Here is a 17985-nt window from a genome sequence, read left to right as displayed (position 1 = left end):
TGGACCACCCCAGCATAGTTGTAGCACGGTAGTTTTGTAATTTCTCTTTCCCCAGTGATACACGTTGGAGAACATCGTCGCCCTCTGAAGGCCTTCTTTGGTGAGATGTCCAGGCCTTCAGCCCATTTTTAAATCAGTTGTTCATTTTCTTACTGTTGAATTTTAAGACTGCATATTTTGGTGAACAGTCCTCTGTCAGATAAGGCGTTTGCAGATATTTTTTCCCAGTCTGGGGTTCAGCTGTCTTTCGGCTTTTGTTTTTTAAAATTTTCGGTGCAGAAAATCCAGCTGGGTGAGGTGATCTTTGACAACTGGATAGGCACATGTAGCTGCTAGTGAGCTGTGTTGCAGACTCTCAACCTTAAGTCCCTTGATTCTTTATTTGCAGGTCAATGTGACTGTGGACTACATTAGACCGGCCAGCCCAGCCACGGAGACGGTGCCTGCCTTTTCAGAGCGGACATGTGCCACTGTCACCATTGGAGGAATGTGAGTGTTCTGGCCGGCAGGGACTCAGCCAGAGCTGCAAGTTGTCCTCAGTCACGTCTCTCCTTTCTTTTCTCCCTGATTTGCTTTCTGTTGCTCTTAACACAGTGCTTCTTAATTATTATGTCTGTGTAGCACTTTATATTTGCAAAGCATTTTATAATCATTCATTAGCTAATCATATTCTTTCATTATTGTTTAAGATTTATTGGGCTCTGTGTGCTTGGCACTATGTAGCATACATTATTACTATTAATAATGCCATTTATTGTCAGGCCCTAGGTACTGTCCAATGTTAGGTGGAAGAATTATCTGCACGTTAATTTAGGAAGTTGAATTATAGACACACACACGAAAAAAAGGGGGGGCAGGGGGAGAAGGGTTCGTTGGACATTTTCTTTATATGGATGTATGTTGTCAATAGATGATGGGGCCTTTCTCTTTTGTACTGGCTATATCCTGTTCTATTCCAGAGTCCCTTAGGAACTTGGTTGATGAATAGTCTTTCAAAGGAGGTATCTGACATGGGAAGGAGGAAGCCTGCAGCCTGCTGGGCCATGCTTCCACAATGAATATTAAAACAGTCAGTCAGTCCCCAGTAGCAGTTCTTACTCTGTAAAATATACCAGCATGATCATTGTTTCCATTTCTAGTTAACAATCTTAAATGCTGTTTGTTACCAAACTGGTATTTTTCTTCTCTTTTAAGGGGGCATAGTAGAGGGGAAGAAAAGAATAGGTTTCCCATCAAAACAGGGATTGTCTTACTGAAAGTACAATGGAGCCCATTAGGAGAAACCCCTCTAAGCTACTGTGTGCCTCTGAAAGGAAAGAGAGGCTCTAGCAGCTAATTTACCTCCCAGAAGCTCTCGTATCAAAGAAGAACCTTTTCTGTTCATTCGCACTGTCACACTTTGGCAATAACTATTTTTGGTGACTGTTAGCACTCCTGTATTTATATAAACCTTACTGTTCACACAACAGTCAGACTTCATGAAGAGGAACTCAGTACAGGCTTTTGTCACTACCTTAACACCATCACAAGTGACACGCTTTATTAGAAGCAGAATCTTGACAAATCAGTTAATATTTTTGACATGGGAGGGACTAGGACATATTTTGGTCATTTTTCTGTCTGCATAAGTTGCACTAATGATTATTACCACTTTGCACTCCTTCTCAGGAGCTAGATGCATGCTACTCTGTTATGGAGAGCTGGGAAGTTAGTGTTCCTGTATATTAAAATTTTAACTGTCACAAACAAGGAGTCCTGTCAGTAAATAACTGCTCCTGCTATCTAATACACTAGTAAAAAACAAGTGTCACTACTGTAAAAATCCACATCTTTATTTTTGTAAGATGTTTCCACCCATGTTTAACAATCCACTAGAGTAGGTTATTTCATTTAGTTACCACTGAGGTCTACTTTTAAAGTAAATTCACACTGCTTAAAATTTGCATAATCTGAGTGTGTTACAGAGATTTTTCTTTTTATAGGACAGTTTGAAACAGCTCATTTAAAAATTCCATAGTAGGGTGTTGTGGGCATGCTCCATGCCATGAAACCTTGAGTTTTCTACTGTGTTGATCTTAGCTATAATGGAGATTACTCCTTCAGACTAGCAATCCTTTCTGCAGAGGTTAGGTGGCTCTCTGTGCAGCCTAGGTTTTGGTTAGATTCTCAAGCCTTTGTAAGAAGGTATCAATCATTTTTTCAGTTTGGTTGGTTAACACAAGTTGATGGTCTTAACTGACAGCATAGACAATCTGTACTTCAGGTTCATGTCAGAGGTGGTAACCTTGACCTCTCTCTACCTCTCAGTTGTTATAACTGGATTTTAAGAATATTATTTTGGTATGATTTACCAAAGTACTTACCAGGATATCGATTCTTCCAGATACCTAAATTGTCCCCTTGATTAGACCAGCCTAGCAAGGTGCCTGGGAAGAATGATGAGTTTCTTCACAGAGTTGTTTCTACTAAACTGTGTGAAGCAACTGCTAGGCTGCCTTCAGGAGAAATAACCAAGATTTATGGATACTTTTGAGACAAACTCTCACTGGACCGTAAGCTCCCTAAAGATAGGGATTTTTGTCACTTATATTCCCTGTTGTAGTCTCAGTATTCAACATATGGTTGGAGTTTCAGTAGTTTTTTGAATTATTTGTTTATTATATTGCATCCTTTTGTGAAGCATAACAGGGAATACTGGGACAGTTGTTTCTATTGATCCCTGATTTTATTATTACATAATCAGTACTGGAGAAATTGTATTGGATAGTTTTCCCTTTTTGCTTGGTTATTGGGTCATCCTTGCCAAGGACAGGTTTTTTCTGGAATATGAACCTTTTAATGCTTCTTACACTTTTTATGTTCCATTCCTACTCATAGCTTCTCTTTATTTTTCCCTTTGCCTTGATTTTGTTTTTATTCTGAATTTTCTGTCCTTTTGCAAATCATTCCAAATAATATTATAAAAAAGTTGTATGAATAAATAACATTCAAATACTCAGCTAATAGTCAGAATTTAGATATACTGACAGCCTTCTTTCTGAGTGTAATGGTTAATTATTCAAAAACATTGACTAGAGAAGGATTTTTTTTAATCTAAAATATTTTCATTTAATTTTAAACATAAAAATGTACATATATTTCCAAATCTTTGGTGTATGGGCAAAGTAGATCAACCATTCGATAACCTGATAAATTGCATAACTTCTCTTAGAATGAGTACTTAAAAACACTAATTATGAAACCCTAGATGTCTGTGATTTACATCCCCCTCATTTATTTCACAGCCATTTTAAAGCCATTCATCTTATTAAACCTTTTAAAAGTATTCATCTGTTTTCATAAGCACACTTTTTTTGTGTGTACTTCTATTTCAGTTATTAATAAAAATATTTGATGGAGTACATAATTAAAAATAACAAGCACAACCAGTATAAATAGTTATGAGGACAGAAACAAATGGCTCAGCAGGTTGGGAAAGAAGTGCACAGGTCTGGTGGCCCTCAGTCCCTTGGTCTGGCATTGGGTGAAATCCTAGAATGTACAGGTCAGTTCAGGGAAGGTCATTTGGGAGAGCTCCTTTAGTAATGCATCAGCTCTCTGAAAGGCCGTCTGTGTTCAGGCTTGTAGAATGTAGAATTAAGAAGTCATCTGATCCAAATGATGCCTATCGTCCTCTGTATTTTGTAGCCAAAATACAGGCTGTTACAGCATCTAGAGGCTTTCCTGTTGTTGAGATCAGCTGGGCTCCTCTGGCTGCACGAGAGCTTCTCTCGAGCTGCTGATCACAGGCTAACCAGGTGGGGGAGGCAGATGAGGTGGAGTCTCTTGCAGTTACTTCAGAGCAGATTTTTTGGTGTATTTCACGTGTCAAAGTGTGTGAATTGGCTCTGTCCTCGGTTAGGGTTCAGTCTAGTCCTTCTGTTTTTCTTTTTGGTGTGTAGGGGAGGGAGTTGAGTCACAGGATCTCTGTGAGGCACCTCTTGTGTGACAGTCTTCTGTTCCTATCTCTTGCCCTCTAGAGAATCAATGAAAACGAGGTTCATCTTTCTTCTAATAGATTAAAATTTTTTTCTTGATTAACTTCACTGTAGAGTTGGCAAGAGTTGTTATCTGTTAATCAAAACAGTTTAAATAAAAAATAAAAAGATCAAACTTAGAGTTGTTTCTCATTCTCTGGCTCCCGGGCTGGGAATTAGCTGAGCCTTTTAGGCTTGGTTTGTGACATGAAGCTGTCAAGATGGCGCTTCCTGTTAATTACTTTTTATTGTATTTAAGACACTTAAATAACTCTCCTTGTGATTTAGTCTTCTATGTAATTAGCTTCAGTGATTAAAATCTCGTTCTTTCTTTATTGTCAGAGCCTTCTTGAAGAGTGAGATTTTTCTGGGGTGACCTTTTCGTGTGCTGGACTTCCCAATTACTTGGAGCTCCAATTTGGCAAACCCATATTATAATGTATTAACTGGTTGCTCACTCTTTCTGCATGTCACCTTTTTAAAGAAAGGTATAAAAATTTGCTCACATTTATAAGGAGGCACCTAAAAAATACAACTTGAGAGCTAAACCTCACATAATCACATTCACACTTAGCACCACTCCAGCCCTGGAAAATTCTAGCAGATCCAGCAGATACAGTATCACTTAAGATATTTTCCCAGTGTTTCTCATGTGAAGTATTTCACAATGGTAGGAGACCATTGACGTGACCTGTTCTGGGGAAGTAAATGGCATAGAGATGAAACTGTAGGATAGGAACAATTAGAAAATGTCTGTTTTTGTACAATGTCCTATTTGGGGGGGTGATTTTTTTTCCCCCTTTAAAGTTCTTTTTGAAACCATGTTTACCACTACTGCTTTTCTGCTTTGCCCTTTTGCTGTCTGCTTCCTTGATATCCACACTGGTATGGGGCCTTGTTCCCAGAGGTATTGTCAAAGATCTTTTGGACTTGGGACATCTTCATTACCTCTTTGTTCTAATGACAACCATCCAGTAGCCTCAAAGCCATCCTTTTAAACTTTCTTTGTGTCTTTTTGGATTCTTCATAGAGCTTGTCTTGTATTATATTTATGTAAACCAGACAGTCACACTTGCAAGGAATGAGACTTCTGCTTCTTTTTTCTTTTTCTTTAGTTCCAGTTTGCAGGAATACTTCTTTCCTAAAGTCTTCTAAAAGTGACTAAAACTTGAAGTCAGGTCTAGTCCTTCTTCTAGAATAATCTTTTTTGAATCCTCATTTTGTTTTTCTCAGCCACAGTAGGAATAAGTGTCCTACAATCCTCAGTTTTTCTGGCTTGAGTGTTTTTCTGTAGCTTTAAGGCTTTCACAATCAGGCCAAACCTCCTGTCTCTCAAGTTTTTAAATTTTAAAACATACTAGTATCTCACTTCCAAGCTAAACATAGGAAGAAAGTGGCTTCTTGAAACCCAATTTTCTGGACCTTGTGTTCTTACTTAGAACTGCCTACAGCATCCTGAAGATGCTCTTTTAGCATCTGAGGAAGTACGGAGATATTATTAATGTCACCGACTGGACCACTGCCTCCCACAGATGGTCCCATGGAAGCATAAATGCTCACTTCTCAGCTGTGTCTGCTTTTTAATTTTTGGACAGTTATCCTTACAGCTTTATAAATTAATACTACTAATTTAAAAATGTTTAACTTTGAATTGTATCTTTTAGCTTCCTTATATGAAAGATAAATATTTTTGAATGTTTTCACTATTCCTTCCTTTAACCCCCAATTTTGTTATATTAAGTTTTACCATTAGTGAACTTTACAAAATTCAGTTTATTGTTTCTAATTAACTTTATCGAGTATTTCCCTCTCTGAAAGATTAGAAAGTTAGAATGCTACCTTTTTCAGACTTCTCCTTCCTTTTAAAAGTTTTTCTTCCAGAGCGCCTGGGTGGCTCAGTTGGTTAAGTGTCCAACTTTCGATTTCGGTCCCAGGTCATGATCTCAGGGTCATGAGATGGAGCCCACCCTGCCATCTGGCTCCACACTCAGCTGGGAGTCAGCTTGAGATTCTCTCCCTCTCCCTCTGTACCCCCTCCCCCTGCACACACACTCTTTTGCTCTCAAAGTGATAAAAAGTTTTTCTTCTATTTCAAGATTTATTACATTACTCCTCTGTCAGTGTAATTGTCTTCTAAGCTTTGCTTGCAAGTTTAACCCCAAATTTTACCCTCCACCCCCACACCATAGCAGTTCTAAGTTACTGTTGGACCTAGTATGATGGAGTGAGAAGACCTACAGAAACAGAAATTCTATGTTGTTTTATCCCCAGAGAAATGTTAAATTAATTCCCTTTGTGTGGTTTTCTCTATGTGTGTATGTCTGTCTCTTTCTCCATTTTGTACTTCTTTTTTTGTTGTTGTTGCTGTTTTTTAAGTAGGCTCCACGCTGGGTGTGGAGCTCAACTTGGGGCTTGAACTCAGTCAGATGCTTAACCACCTAAGCCACCCAGGTGCCCCCATTTTGTACTTCTTCATATGCACCTGCCACTTGTATCTCAGTTAAGTCTTTTTGTGGTATTTCCTTTAGATTTGGTGAAGAACCTGGATTTTACATGTGTGGGTGGTAAAGCTTCTGAATTTCTGCATGTCTGAAAATGTCTTCATTTTGCCTATAATCTTGATTGTTAGTTTCTCTATGAAATTCTAGCTTCAAAATTATTTTCCCAAGAACGGTGAAGGCCTGTTGTTCTATTGCTTCACCAGTGTTTATGAGAATTCGATCTCCATTCCTTTACATTTCTATTTTTTAACAATTTTTTTTTCTGACTCTGGAAGATTTTACAATTTTCTGTTTATCTTTCGTTTTCTGAAAATTTATTAAAATATTTCTAGTGTGTCCTTTTTTGCTGTGTACTCAATGGACTGAACACTCATCTTGGAATTTTTTTTTCTATTCGTTCTTGAATTATTGTCTTTCTCTTTTGCCTCTGACTCTAGAAATTCTGTTGGTATTGTGCCTTATGCTTTGAATCTCTGTAAATTTTCTTCCTTTTTTTTTTTTTTTTAAAAGCCTGCCTTTGCATTTTTGTTCTACATAAAGGAGCTGTCTTCAACTTTACTTTTCAGCTTGCTTCACCAGCCAGCCATGCACTCTCTTATTCACTCATCTCATTCATTCACTTACTCATTAGTTCATTTATCAAGTAGTCATAAAATGCCTGGTGTGTACTATGCACTGTGTTAAGCTTTAGGAGTGTATTGGTAGTTCTGAAATGAAATGATTTCTTCTGCTGTGAAATTCACAGAGGTGATTCTCTCAATCTAGCCCATTTTAATTGCTTTTTATTTCAGCACTCATACATAAATTTTTTGTTCAAGTGTTTTAATAGCATCCTGTTCCTACTCCACAAATATAATACTTCCTCTGTCTGAGAATAATATTTAAAATTTAAAAACCCTCTTCCACTCAATTATCCCCCATGTTCTGTTTATTTTGTTTCTTTTCTTTCATAAATCCTCAGATATTTGGGGAACCTTGATTTATATACATGAAGGAAGGACCAGGTTGGGGTTGGATGGTGTCCCTGTGCGGTTGTGCATGCCTGCCTCCCCAAGATGTCTCTGTCATGACAGGGCATAGGTGAGCAGGGACTATCAGAGGCAGCCTTCTTTGTGGGGTTCCTGAAACACGGAGGAAGAAGGTAAATTTCAGACCCCACTAAAACTGTCACTGTCATTGGGGTAGAGTGAGAAGGTGATGTGATGTGATTATCTGACTCAGTCTAAAATGCTGTGCCTCTGTGTTTCTTACAGAGCCTCCCTCTAAGTTCCTTCCCTGGTTAAATCACCTACCCTCTGTTCTATAATCATGAATTGTCCTATACATGGCCTTGGTAATCTGGGGAATCTCACTGGCATAATGTTGAAGTCGTGTTGGTTTAGAAATGATATTCCCAGATACTTTAAAATATTGAATCGGTAAGTAAGCCTTCTCCCAATTAAAGGGAGAGCTTTAACAATAGAGAGACTTAGAAAAAAATCTCAGAATGCGAAGTTGAGAAATCTACCGCCGTGACTTCCTTTAGTGTAAGTCATGACTACTTAAGTGTCTTTCTGCTTTCTGCTTGGTTAACTTCAGTAGCATCCTGCTAGGGTAGTTGAAAAAGCTGTGAAGATACTTCCTCCAGTATTTAAATAGTGGATTAATGAAGAAGACTACAGCCTGAGTTGGATTTTATATTTTGATTAAAATGGTCTCTAGTAGAAACTAAGCCCCCCTAGAAGGAAGAGAAAGCATGGGAGCCCTATGATTTATGGCTACTCTGCCAGTAGAGGTTTAACTATACCCCTGTTTCTATTAAGGTTGTTTTTGCTAGCACTTGGGCTAGAAAGTTCCATAGAGTTTAAGTAGTCTACACATAATCCGGTTATTCTTTTCAAGCCCTGTTTGTTTAGGGGTTTTGGATAGTTTTATAGAATGTGGACTCTTCAGGAACACAAATGGTATGTGATAGAAGAAATGCCTATGCTTGCTGGGAGATTATTTCTTGGGTATTTGCCAAGGGTCAGAACCCTCTGCTCTTAATAACTTTGTGGGGAATCATAGGGGCAGGAAAGAGGCTGGCTGATCCAGCTCTTTTGAATGTGGGTTCTGATTAATTGCTCAAATGATGTTCCCAAAGCCTCCTCGCTGTGGTGCTTTGTATTTTGTCAATAAAGGCCCTTGAGGCACTGCCAATACTCCACCAATCAGACCCCATCTGCTTTCTGTCTTTCAGAATTTGTGCAAACTTTCTGATATGCTGGTAACATACTTTCTTGTTTTGTAGCACCATTAGGGCTCTATTCTTGTCCATATCTGTCTTTTCTGTCATTTCAGTGGGACCTTGTAAAGGATGTCATGTGGACATAAGTTCTCAGTCTGCCATTCTGACCTCCCTCAAGCATTCTTTCTTTATTCTTTTGGATAATGCAATTGATGTGATAAGGAAACGACACATTTGACATGGTTACCAATAAGCAAAAATTCTGTGTCTTTTATATGCCATTTCTCTGCACCTTTCTCTTTACAGTTCCCATGGCCAGCGCAGTACAAAGTGGTAAGGTAAATAGGAATGGAGTTTTTGTAGATTCTGCTATCTCCCAGTCGTGATGCTGCCTTACAGGGGATTTGCTCCAGTTCATACTGAGTGAATTGATTTTTTTTTCTAAGTAATAAAAAATTGTATATGCAACTAATGACTCATTGAACACTGCATCAAAAACTAATGATGTACTATATATTGGCTAACTGAACATCATAAAAATAAATAAATAAAATAAAACCACAAAAAATTGTAATGTTTTCAAAAGTTTAGGAAATAAAGGGAAATTATCCATTGTTTAATCATGCTAGTGTAATAGCTTTTATGTGGGGGGTATTCCTTTTGAGTGATGGTTATTTCTTGAGATTTGAATCTGGGAACAGGAAAATTGACTACTTGGCCAAGTGTTGACATGAAGTCTAAAGCAAGTTGTTGTTGGCTTAGAGATGAACAGATGAACAGATGTGAAGTAAAACCGCAGCCCTGCTCCCAGACAGCTGTGCAATCTTGGACCTTAGTTTTTTCGTATGTAATTTAGATATAATAATCTCACACCTCATTGAGTGGTTGTAAGAATTAAATGTACTAAGGCATTTAAATGTTCAGCATATTTACTAAGACCTAACAGTCAGGTTCTCACATCAGCTCCAACCTCTGAACTCGACTGGTCACCATTGATGTAATGTCATATTTAGTGACTTCTGTCCTTTCTCTCTCTTTTTAAAGTTCACTAATTGGGGCGCCTGGGTGGCTCAGTGGTTTAAAGACTCTGCCTTCAGCTCAGGTCATGATTTCCAGGGTCCTAGGATCGAGCCCCACATCGGGCTCTCTGCTCAGCAGGGAGCCTGCTTCCTCCTCTCTCTCTGCCTGTCTCTGCCTGCTTGTGATCTCTCGCTGTCAAATAAATAAATAAAACCTTTAAAAATAAATAAATAAAGTTCACTAATTATTTATTTGAATAATCTCTGTACCCAACATGGGGCTTGAACTCATGACTCCTAGATCAAGAATCGCATGCTCCACTGACTAAGTCAGTCAGGCTCCCCTTGTCCTTTCTTTTCTTTATCCTCTTTCACACACTTCTGGCTTTTTTTTTTTTTTTTTTTTTTTTAAAGAACTTTTTATTGAATGTTTTTACATTTCATCCTCTTCTTAGTCTTCACACTCTTCCTGGCTAAGCTAATCCAGTGATAAACTGTTACCTCACAGAATGTTCTAAGTATTAGCTTAAAATAAAATATAAGAAATGCCTGGTACGTAGTAGTTGCCCATTGGTTAATTAAAAAACAAAACAAAATTCCTCATTGGATTATGGCTTAGATTTTCTAGTAGTCCATTGTTTTTAAAGATTTATTTATTTATAATAAAAAGAGAGGTAGGGAAGGGGCAGAGGGAGAGGGAGTCAAGCAGATTCCCCATAGAGCACGGAGCTTGATGTGGGGCCAACCCCAGGACCCCAAGATCATGACCTGAACTGAAATCAAGAGTCAGACACTCAACCAACTGAGCCACCCAGGTGCTCCTTTAGTAGTCCATCTTTATTGTTCCATGCCAGGCCCTTCAGTCGGATTTATCTCTTCTCTCACCTTCTTACAAATTACCATGATGGCTAACTTATATCTGTTTTTCCTCTAAATCTTTTTTTTTTTTTTTTAAGATTTTATTTATTTATCTGACAGAGAGAGCACAGGTAGGCAGAGTGGCAGGCAAAGGGAGAGGGAGAAGCAGGCTCCCCACTGAGCAGAGAACCCCATGCAGGGCTTCATCCCAAGACCCCAGGATCATGACCTGAGCCGAAGGCAGACGCCGAACCAACTGAGCCTTCTGGGCGTCCCTCCTCTAAATCTTAAAAGCATACTATGTTAATACAGTAATGATTGATAAGCACTTGTATACCGGTACAAGTGGTATTCATAAGTAAGTTTTCACATTTCAAGAAGTTTAATGCACATACAATTTATCCCCTATTAAAAGTAATTATTGAAAACATCTTCGGGCACTTGGATGGCTCAGTCGGTTAAGCGTCTGACTCTTGATCTCTGCTTAAGTCTTGATCTTTGCTCGTCTTGATCTCAGGATCCTGTGTTCAAGCCCCACAGTGGGCTTCACAGTAGGCATGGAACCTACTTTAAAAAAAAAAAAAAATCTTTCAAAGCGAGAGGTATGCTAGCAAGCACCCCCTGTCTGGATCCAGTGCTGTGGCTAGTGACCTGCCTGTCTCCATATCTGAAGTGGTTGAAAAGGCAGAGGGCTCCTAATGTTTAGTGTTTTAGAAAGTGCTAATCTGTGCCCGTACACATGAAGAGCTCTACTGGAAGTTGTATTTTGTGGAACTTACTGAATCACCCTCTCTGTTGTGACATGAATTTTTGTGCCATCAGTAAAAATGTGTTTACAACAGGTAGAACTTGGAGAGAGGAAATAGTTGGACCTTTGAAGTCGATGTGTATGATAGAATTTGGAGATGTTTAATAACAGCATGCACTTCCTAACAGGTAAAGGAAACTTGGGACTGTCTTCTATCAAGTTCCCAGTGTGGGTTTTACATGGAGCCTTTTAGATTTCTGATTTTTCTGCTTAAATATCAACTGTGACTCAGCAGACTTTTGCTTTAATGTAAGTTTCTATTATGTTAAAATTGTGATGTGTAAACCATCACATATTAGGTCAACAGCAAGGGGAATTCTGTTGTACTTGTTAGATCATTGTTAGACCACCTCTTCTTTGCTAGCCCCTGCCCCCAATCATGTTGGCATTGATTGTAAAATCACTTTTTTCCTTTAAGAAGCAGCTATACAGAGCATTTATTCTTGTCACCACTTTCTCAGAAAACTCCCTCTGAAACTGTTCCTTCACTTGCCACTTAGCACAGCCTGTGGCTATGGAAAGATCAGACCATTGAGTGAGGGTTGACCACAAAGGCCCTGTAGTGGTTTACTGTGTTTCAAAGCCAGGAACCAGAATAACCCTGCCCTTCCTAAAGAGTAGGAGAGAAGAAGGAATTTCAAAATCCTTAGCCTTTTTGTGGGGCTCATTTGTTGTTTATATTAGAGCTACGAATCAGTTTGTGAAAAAGTACTTCGTTTTCTAATTCTTAGAGAAAAATGTTGACCACCAGAAGACAGTTTGGTTTTGACTTAGTTTTGTCAAGTGGAGACTCACTTCTCGAGCTTTTACTTGCAGAGATTCTGAAAGCAGTTAAGTCTAAAGCAGTTACATATTCTAAACCACAATCACACTGACGTTGAGCTTGGTCCAGTTGCTAATGGCTTCTGGGGAGTAAGAACCTCAGTCTCCTGTTCCTGTGGTACCCGCTGGCTGGGTTGTGGACTGTAAACTGTAACAGGACAGGTTGTGGAATTCTTTACTGGGCCCTTTTTTTCTTTCTGACCCATATGACAAAATTTCTCTTGAGCTTCCACCCTAAGAAGCAACCTGTGCCAAAATAATTTTCTTCTATCTTCTCTACAATGATTGGGTTTGCTAAACAAACATAGAGTTACTCTTCTACTTAATAATGATTTGGTATTTCTCAGAGCTGCGTGACAACCTTCTAGAACCTAGAGTATTATTTTGAACTTCTTCCTCTAAACAGCATTATTTATGTGTCTCAACATCTGCCTAAACTATAGAGGACTTGAAAATTACTTTCTAGGGCTACCTCATGCCCATTTTGGTCTTTACTAGACCTCTGTGATTTGGCTGGCTCTACTTTCACTGTCAGAGCAGATCATTCCAGATGCCATTATGTAATTTTCTGTCTTGGGGTGTGTGTTTGTGTGGGCGGGTGGTTTTGTTTTGTTTTTAAGTGGTGTTTAATGTCAGGCTAATAATAAACTGGGTACGTAGGCCTGGTTTTGTCATAATGGCCACGAGTTTGCTTATTTGTCCCTTATTCCCCTGAGAGGCGGAGAGCTCCCCCCTCCCCAAGTAATGCCTAATGTTGGAGGGGGCTCATCACAGCTGCCTAGAAAATGCCTCATGGCAACTGGCAGTTCCATTCTGAAGAGACAAAGATGACGACTCTGAAGAATCTTCTTTCTGGTTGCTCTCGCAACCTCTCAGTTGTCTCTCTGTGACCTAAATTGAACCAATAGGAACGAATTTGCTATTCCTGAACCACTTCCAGAAGTTGGTCTTTGCTTACCCACAATTCTTAGGTTCTTGTTCTTTGGGGAGTGCCAGGTTCTTTAACACATTTATAATTCTGGGGGCCTTAAGTTATGTTAGGTTACAGTTGAACCTTTCTGTCTGGGTACTTTTCTTCAAAATTATATGACAGAATCACCCAGGGCAGTTAAAAAAAAAAAAACCAGTGGTGCCCCATATTGAAAATCTAGGTACCCATATTTGTTCCTTTTCTTTTTTTAATTAGATTTTATTTATTTGAGAGAACAAGCAGGGGAGGAGGGCAAGCATGAGTAGGGTGAGGGAGGGAGGGGCTTGAAGTAGACTCCTGCTGAGCCAAGGAGCCTGATGCGCAGGGTTCCATCCCAGGATCTGGACTGAGCTGAAGGCAGACTGAGCCACCCAGGCTCTGCTCCCCCCCCCCCGCCATTTGTTCTTTTCAAATTACTGTTCTTTACCCCTAGAGATTCTGGGTTTATTGGTTTGGCATAGGACCTGGCATTGCTATTTTGAATGGTGATTCTGATATGCAGGCAGTATTAATAAGCACTATGAAAAGAAGTCTAGAGGAAACAGGAAGTTCCAAAACCAACATTCTTCTCTATTCTCGGATAAGTATAGATACAGGTAATAGGAAGAATAAAACAAACTTTATAAATTTATTTTTTCTCAGATCAGTTTTGATCCCAGAACATAGCCTTTTACCTCTACTAATTTCTGTCATACCAGCTCATTTAGAATAAGTACAGAGTGGCAGAGCAGTGAAGGGGCTAAGAGGGTAACGGTTATTTCTAGCTCTGCCTCCGCCCTGTAGCGTGACCTTGGTAAGTCATTCACCCACCCTCTTTTCCTAAGGCCCTTATCTGGCCTTTTTTCAAGGAGAAAGAAACAAACAGAGTTGCTAATATTCTTTAATCTCTTAGTATCTCTTTTTAGTAATCTAAAGTTTCTTTAAACCTCTTCTCAGATGCATAAGAAAGAGAACTTCAGCTAGGGGTGTGTTGTGGGGTTAGAGAAGTCATAGCAGTGAATGAAGCCGGACATTTTTCTGTTGGCTTTCCAGAAAGTCCAGCTACAGATTTTTGGGATTTTGTTTCCTCCCCAGAGCAAAAAACACCTTTATTATGTGACTGAAGATAGAAAGGAAGAAGAGTCATTTGCCTTTCTGGGCTTTGATTGTCCTCAGATAGAACTCTAGCTCCTTGCCCTCTAGCTCATAGCACCTGCTTAGTTAGGCACACTGGCCTGGTCTTGAAGCGATGCGCACACGAACTTGCCTGCTGGAACTGCCCCTCCAGAAGACTGCAAATTTTGGCATTCTTCTTCCTTTCATCATATTTCTTAATTTTCCTTGATTGTTTTTTGTTTAAAATCTCTTCCTCCTCCAGAGTCGACTTGGCCTCCTTCTTGCGGCCCAGGGGCAGTGCATGGTGGGACTCCTGCCACCATCTGCAAGGTGTGGGGAGGTGTGCCATCGGTGAGCATGACCCCATTCTTCACCAGGGGTTTGTTGCTGACCAAGTGGTTGGCAGATGCATTGTCAACAGCATCAGTACTCCATGTTTTGTGGGCTCAACACTCAGAGCCCCAGGAGAAGTTGCCCACGTCCAGCCTTAAGGCACGGCTCTTCTTATTGCCTCCCCCTAACACCGGCTGTGTGTGCGTGGTGGGGACCAGCCGTAGTATGGCAGCGGGGTGTCCCAGCTCCTACTTCCTGTTCTCATGGTAGGGCTTTCTCTTGCCCCTGGTCTTGTGGCACTTATGCCGGTTGCCCTGAGAGATGCCTAGGGCTCTCCGTGTTGACTGTGAAAGAGCTAGCCAGGGATTTTTCCTTTTATGTAGCCCTTCCTCCCCAGGACTTTGATCATAAACACTAGATTTAGTTGGAAGTCTGTGGATTTGCAGAATCAGAGTTTATTCCAAGTAGTTAACTCTTAGTTATCACTGCCAGTTGACTTAGTGGCCTCACTGCCATTCACCACTAACATCACTTCAAGTTAAATTGTTTACCTAAAATAACAAGGCACAACATTGGAAAGAGCTTCAAATTTATTTTTACTTTTTTATGATTTTATTTATTTATTTGACAGAGCACAACGGCACAAGCATGGGGAGCAGGAGAGGGAGAAGCAGACTCCCTGCTGAGTAGGGAGCCCATTGTGGGGTTCAATCCCCGGACCCTGGGATCATAACCTGAACCGAAGGCAGATGCTTAACCCACTGAGCCACCTAGGTGCCCCAAGAGCTTCGAATTTAGACCTCTAATATTCCTTTACCTTTCTCTATAATTATCAGATTCATAGATTTCATCTAGTTGACAGCTGTTTGTTTTGTTGTTGTTCTTAATTTTCTCCTTAAGAGGAAGTCTTTGGCAGTGGAAGGTATTGTTAGTATCTTTGTTGTTGGTGGCAGTGTTGCTAACTAACTCAAACTGTATCTTTTAAATACTTGTGGGGACCAAAGAAATTCAAGTATAATCTATTTGTTAGACTCAATAATCGCCAGTTATGGGGTTTATTAAAGATTCAAGTCAATAGTTAAATATTTAAGAAGCCCTAGAGTTCATTGTTTTCTTTTTTGGGTTATAGATTGATGCATCTGAAATTAATGATGTATGTTTTGATGATTGAGGCATAATTATTTGGCAGCCTTTAATCTATACTAATATCCTCAAATGATTTGCTATATTATCCTGATACCCTTCTAGATACAGCCACATTTTTGACCCTGGCTTTTTTCTAGCATACCTTTCTATTTTTACAAACAAGGCTTATATTCATCTGATATATACAGGTATGACAAACTCTAACCAGTGCCATATGTTAAATATTTTGAATATTATCTGATTATAGCACCTAAGAATTTGCATTATGTCCCCTGGTCTCAGAGAATCCTTCAAGACCTGTTTTCAGGGAGAGGTATCAGTCTTGTCTCACAGTAGCTTAGCAGAGAGGAGGAGAGTGGAGAACAAGAAGTATTCCTGTTTTGGTTTGGATTGTTTGGATCGGAACTATTTTCCATGACCTTGCCTATACTAATGAGCCTTGTGTGTTGAGAGGGTGCGGTTGAAAGTCCTTGCCTATAAAGGATTCTCTTCATCCGAGCATCTACTTGGTGGCATTTGTTTTTCTAACTAGTACACTGCCCTAGGACAGAACCGTTAATAAGAAAGCAGAAGCCTCTGGAGGCTCTGTTTCTCCTAGTCAGAAACTTGTGGAAACTAGAGTAGGTCAGAGCCTCGCCACCTGAGCCAGTCTCATGTTTTTCACCATATTTTATCTTTAGATTATATGTTGAGGGCTTTTTTCACATTGATAGATTATGTTCAACAGTAAGACAGTGCTCATTGTGGATGAGAAGATAGTTCATTGGTATCAGCTCATGTCCTCTCTCAGACTGTAATCAGAATGTGGTTATTCTTTCTAGATTAAATTTGTTTCCTGGGCATAAAGTGTTAACAGTGCCTTCCCTTCAACACACATAGGTGCTCGCGTGCACACACACACCGCACTCAGAATTTAAAAAGAAGTAAAATCTGGCTGGTGTCAGGACTCACTTTTCCATCTTACTGTCTTTAGGAAGTTATTTACTCCCAGATTCTGTTCCCTGTGATTTTGAGATGATCATTTCCTACCCATGACATAACTTGTATGTTACCCACTCTCTCTTTCTCCTGTAATAACAAAATTGCTGTGATAGCCATCCAGTCAATTTTTTTAAGAAATCAGGTAATTCATTTCTAAATTGGAACTTGTTTCTTTCTAATCAGCCTTGTAATATATTACAGACATCACTCTCAGCATTGGCTACAGGAGTGATTTAATGCCGGGTTTTAATGACTCCTTCATTAATCCTTGTATTCTGGGATTTATCACTCACTGGCCTTTGACCACTGGAAATGATGAAAACTTTGATTTCATGCATATTGGATAACACTGGCCTGTTGCCGCTGGAGCCGTGAATCTCGCCTCCACAGTGGCGTGTGTGATTGAGAGCGCTGCGGATGGATGGCTGCTCTCCCAGGCCATACGCTGCTGCCGAAGGGGTGAGCTCGATGTCTTTATCAGCTCAGGGTGACCTCTTCCCAGGCTCGCTGGATGTGAAGAAGGAGTCTGCTCTGATAGCTTCATCTCCTGGACAGGTCTTGTGAAGTCAGGCTCACCTTTTCAGCTAGTTCCTGAAAAATGCTTGCATTGAGAACGTGTATCTTCATGGCTGCACATAGAACATTTTTTTTTCCTTCTAGTAAAATAGATTTTATAGTAGGGAAACGTGTTTAAGACTGTCTAGTCCACCTCCCTCATTTTATGAACAAGGGCTGAGTCCAGGAGGAGTGACGCAACTAGGGCAGTGTCAGCATAGTGAAAACCAAGAAGAGTGATCAGAAGCACACAGCACTTACTATTTGCCAGGCAGACCCTAAGTATAGTCTTTTTTTCCTTACAACAGCTTCATGAGGTAACATTCATCTACAGCAAGTCCAGTTTTCCATGTGCCTTTTCTCTGTACCACCTGCCTGCTGCCATCGCAGAAATGACAGTGTTGGTGGCTTTCCTTACTCTTCATAGTAGCATTGTGAGTGTTCTCAGAAGAGAGGGGCTCATTTATGTACTCTGGAGTCTTGTGGCTAGAGGTAATACCCTACGTAAACACCAGTGCAGGCCCCACTGCCCACCGGTGCTCAGAAGAGAGGAAGTCTTCCTACCTTGAGTCTTCACAGATGCTCTCGTGTTGCTGAGTGCTTCCTCAGTTAATTTTTTAAATTTATTATTATTAGTTTTTTAAAGATTTTATTTATTTATTTGACAGAGATCAC

General features: G+C 39.9%; 1 protein-coding gene and 1 pseudogene across 2 annotated transcripts in view; one reads left to right on the top strand and one right to left on the bottom strand.

The window, feature by feature from the left end:
* The window catches only part of SND1 (staphylococcal nuclease and tudor domain containing 1), a 418356-nt gene that overhangs the window by 187114 nt on the left and 213257 nt on the right, over positions 1-17985 (top strand). For both annotated transcript variants that reach the window (XM_046021639.1, XM_046021638.1), the window contains exon 12: positions 389-489. In XM_046021639.1, the coding sequence (XP_045877595.1) occupies positions 389-489 (101 nt within the window). The remainder of the gene's footprint in view (positions 1-388; positions 490-17985) is intronic.
* Positions 14323-17382, bottom strand: LOC123952095 (annotated as a pseudogene).

Source organism: Meles meles, chromosome 10, assembly GCF_922984935.1.
Source record: "Meles meles chromosome 10, mMelMel3.1 paternal haplotype, whole genome shotgun sequence".
NCBI classification, from domain to species: domain Eukaryota; kingdom Metazoa; phylum Chordata; class Mammalia; order Carnivora; family Mustelidae; genus Meles; species Meles meles.
Note: the sequence above shows the minus strand (reverse complement) of the source record. Positions and strands in the feature narration are given on the sequence as shown.